This window comes from Penaeus vannamei, chromosome 5 (assembly GCF_042767895.1).
Source record: "Penaeus vannamei isolate JL-2024 chromosome 5, ASM4276789v1, whole genome shotgun sequence".
NCBI lineage: Eukaryota > Metazoa > Arthropoda > Malacostraca > Decapoda > Penaeidae > Penaeus > Penaeus vannamei.
Genome location: NC_091553.1, coordinates 43,466,691 through 43,469,190, shown reverse-complemented (window position 1 = coordinate 43,469,190; position 2,500 = coordinate 43,466,691). Strand labels below are relative to the sequence as shown.

The following is a 2,500-nucleotide window of genomic DNA, read 5'->3' as shown; positions in this document are numbered from 1 at the left end:
AAAAACGCTTGAGATTTCAGGCAAGAACTTTCCCTGCTTAAAACGCTTTAAGTCTTGTCTGGTATTTTGGAGGTATTACTCCTTTAATTGTCATATTAATTTAACTTTCTTCTCTTGGATGTTCTCAAAGATTGTGGCATAGTCGATTGGGTAAATTCTTTCGTGGAACTCTCTATTTTGGTTTAAGCCTTCGTAATACTCCAAAGTGAACGGTGCCTTCCACCCTGTCGCATTTCACCATGGACTGTAAAGGATGAATGAATTAATGCTTTTCTACAGTAGACTAGCCTAATTAACTACATTATTTGTTGGCCAGACATTCTTATTCTTTCATGTGTGTGTGTGTGTGTGTGTGTGTGTGTGTGTGCACGTACAAACAAACAAAACTTTATTCCTTGGATTTTCTTTGTCTTGGCCCTCCAGGCTGCCCTCTGCTTCCCGCATCGCCCAGCGAGAGGATGTTTCTGCTACGTCTGGGCCTACTCCTGCCGGCGCTGACCCTAGGCACGACGCATGCCTCCGGCGCGTCCGGACGGCGCTGCTGCGAGGAGGGCAAGGGCTGTGCCGGCGGAGGCATCGTGGACGTCTTCGAGCCCCCTGTAAGCCCTTCGCTGGACGTCTCCTGGTCATTCCATCCCCTCCAGTGTCCAGAGGGCTACAGGAAGCACCAAGTGGACATCGAAGAGGACTCCCTGGTCACACGCCGGGCCAGTTTGGAGCTGAGGTGGATGGATGTGTTTTGGAGGAGGACGACCGAGTTCTGCGTGGCGGTCAACTTCACCGGGAAATACATCGCGTTTCTGTGCCGTCCGGATGTTCAGAAGGTAAACACACACACACACACACACACACACACAAACTCAGGAAATTCTGCATGTCTTGTGTTCGATCCCCAATGGCCGGTGGAAAAGGCAGGCTTGTGCAATCCCCGAGGCTCGAAGTTGGGCCCCGGGAATCAAACCGAATTTGGTTTTTGGTAAAATTTTTGTCATCTTGTGATACTATTGGTTAATAATTATTGTTAACATTTCAACATATTGTCATATGTTGGAATGAAATTTTAACTTGGTAATGCTGTATACTCAATGAGAGCTTTATAATCCAACCTACAAGGTTTATTCAGAAGCTGAGATATGAAAATCCCTCTTATTTTGTAAATGCATATTCATTTTCCTTACTTGGTAGCAACTTTATTTATATTTCAAAACACAGTCCTCAATGAGACCTTTCATATGAGTGGTCAATCATGTCTTTTGCTGAGATTTGTTGGATCAAAAAAGTGGTACCCCCCCCCCCTCTCTCTCTCTCTCTCTCTCTCTCTCTCTCTCTCTCTCTCTCTCTCTCTCGTTCTCTCTCTCTCTCTCTCTCTCTCTCTCTCTCTCTCTCTCTCTCTCTGTATATATACTTCTTTACTGAATTTTAGTGCGATTATTCTTTTCTGTAGCTCCGAAAGTAAGCGGCCAATCTTTCTGAAATTTTGAACAATTGTTGACACCTAAAACCTATTTATTTATTCATTTATTTTTATTTATTTATTTTCTATTTATTTTTTTATTTTGTTGGGGGTAGCCCTTTAAAATCGCGAAAGACAACTTTATGCATTACAGCACTGTCTGAAATTTGGATTTTTTTCTGGAATTTTTCTTTTGAAACAGGCTTCGCAGGTCGGCTCGCTGGTTTCTGCGGTCGAGCTCGCCTTCGGCTTGTCCTCTTTTGCCTTTTTTCAGGTTGGGCCCCAGGACACTTGCCTGTGCAGCGATATATATATATTCATACACACACACACACACACACACACACACACACACACACACACACACACACACACACACACACACACACACACACACACACACACATATATATATATATATATATATATATATATATATATATATATATATATATATATATATATATATTACACATACGCACATCTCTGTGTATCAAAATGTAATAATTTTCCAGGTATGCAAGACGAAGCATTGCGTCCAAATGTGTTGTGCTGAGGGCAATTTCTTACGAGATCGCGAGTGCGTCCGGAGTGAATCTCCACCGGGAACACAGGCTGATGACCTGCACTTCGTAGTAAGCACCCCGAAGTGCGACTCCTCTTCCCAGTTCCTCACTGCGCGCGACTTTATTGACGGCGAAAACGAGTTCAACGTGAGCGGAGAAGGCGCTCTTTCCTTTTCCAGCGATGATGACTCGTACGAAATAGGAAGGTACTGCCTTGCTCGTGATGAGAATGGTGAGTGCAAGGAAGCGCTTGGAAAATCTTTGATTGTAGTGCCATTTTAACAAATTATTGAAGTGAACTTGTATCATCCACAGTCACTTCAGCAAAATAAAATGAAATGTTCAGGTTTTAAGTCACTTCTCAAGTCTTTATAATCAAGCTTTCTGTAATGTGTTTTCTTTCCCAGGAACCACAGACAGAGCCATCTATTGCGCCCGTCAACTGAGCGAATTGTTGCAGCAGAAGAACCAAGCAGTAAAG

General features: G+C 43.3%; 1 protein-coding gene across 1 annotated transcript in view; it reads left to right on the top strand.

Annotated features, from left to right (window-relative positions):
* LOC113800302 (probable G-protein coupled receptor Mth-like 2) overlaps positions 1–2,500 on the top strand; it is a 14,285-nt gene that overhangs the window by 6,619 nt on the left and 5,166 nt on the right. The window contains exons 2-4 of the mRNA XM_027351052.2: positions 424–824; positions 1,969–2,251; positions 2,427–2,500. The exon at positions 2,427–2,500 is cut by the window's right edge and continues 190 nt beyond it. Coding sequence (XP_027206853.2) covers positions 459–824; positions 1,969–2,251; positions 2,427–2,500 — 723 coding nt within the window. The 5' untranslated portion in view covers positions 424–458. The remainder of the gene's footprint in view (positions 1–423; positions 825–1,968; positions 2,252–2,426) is intronic.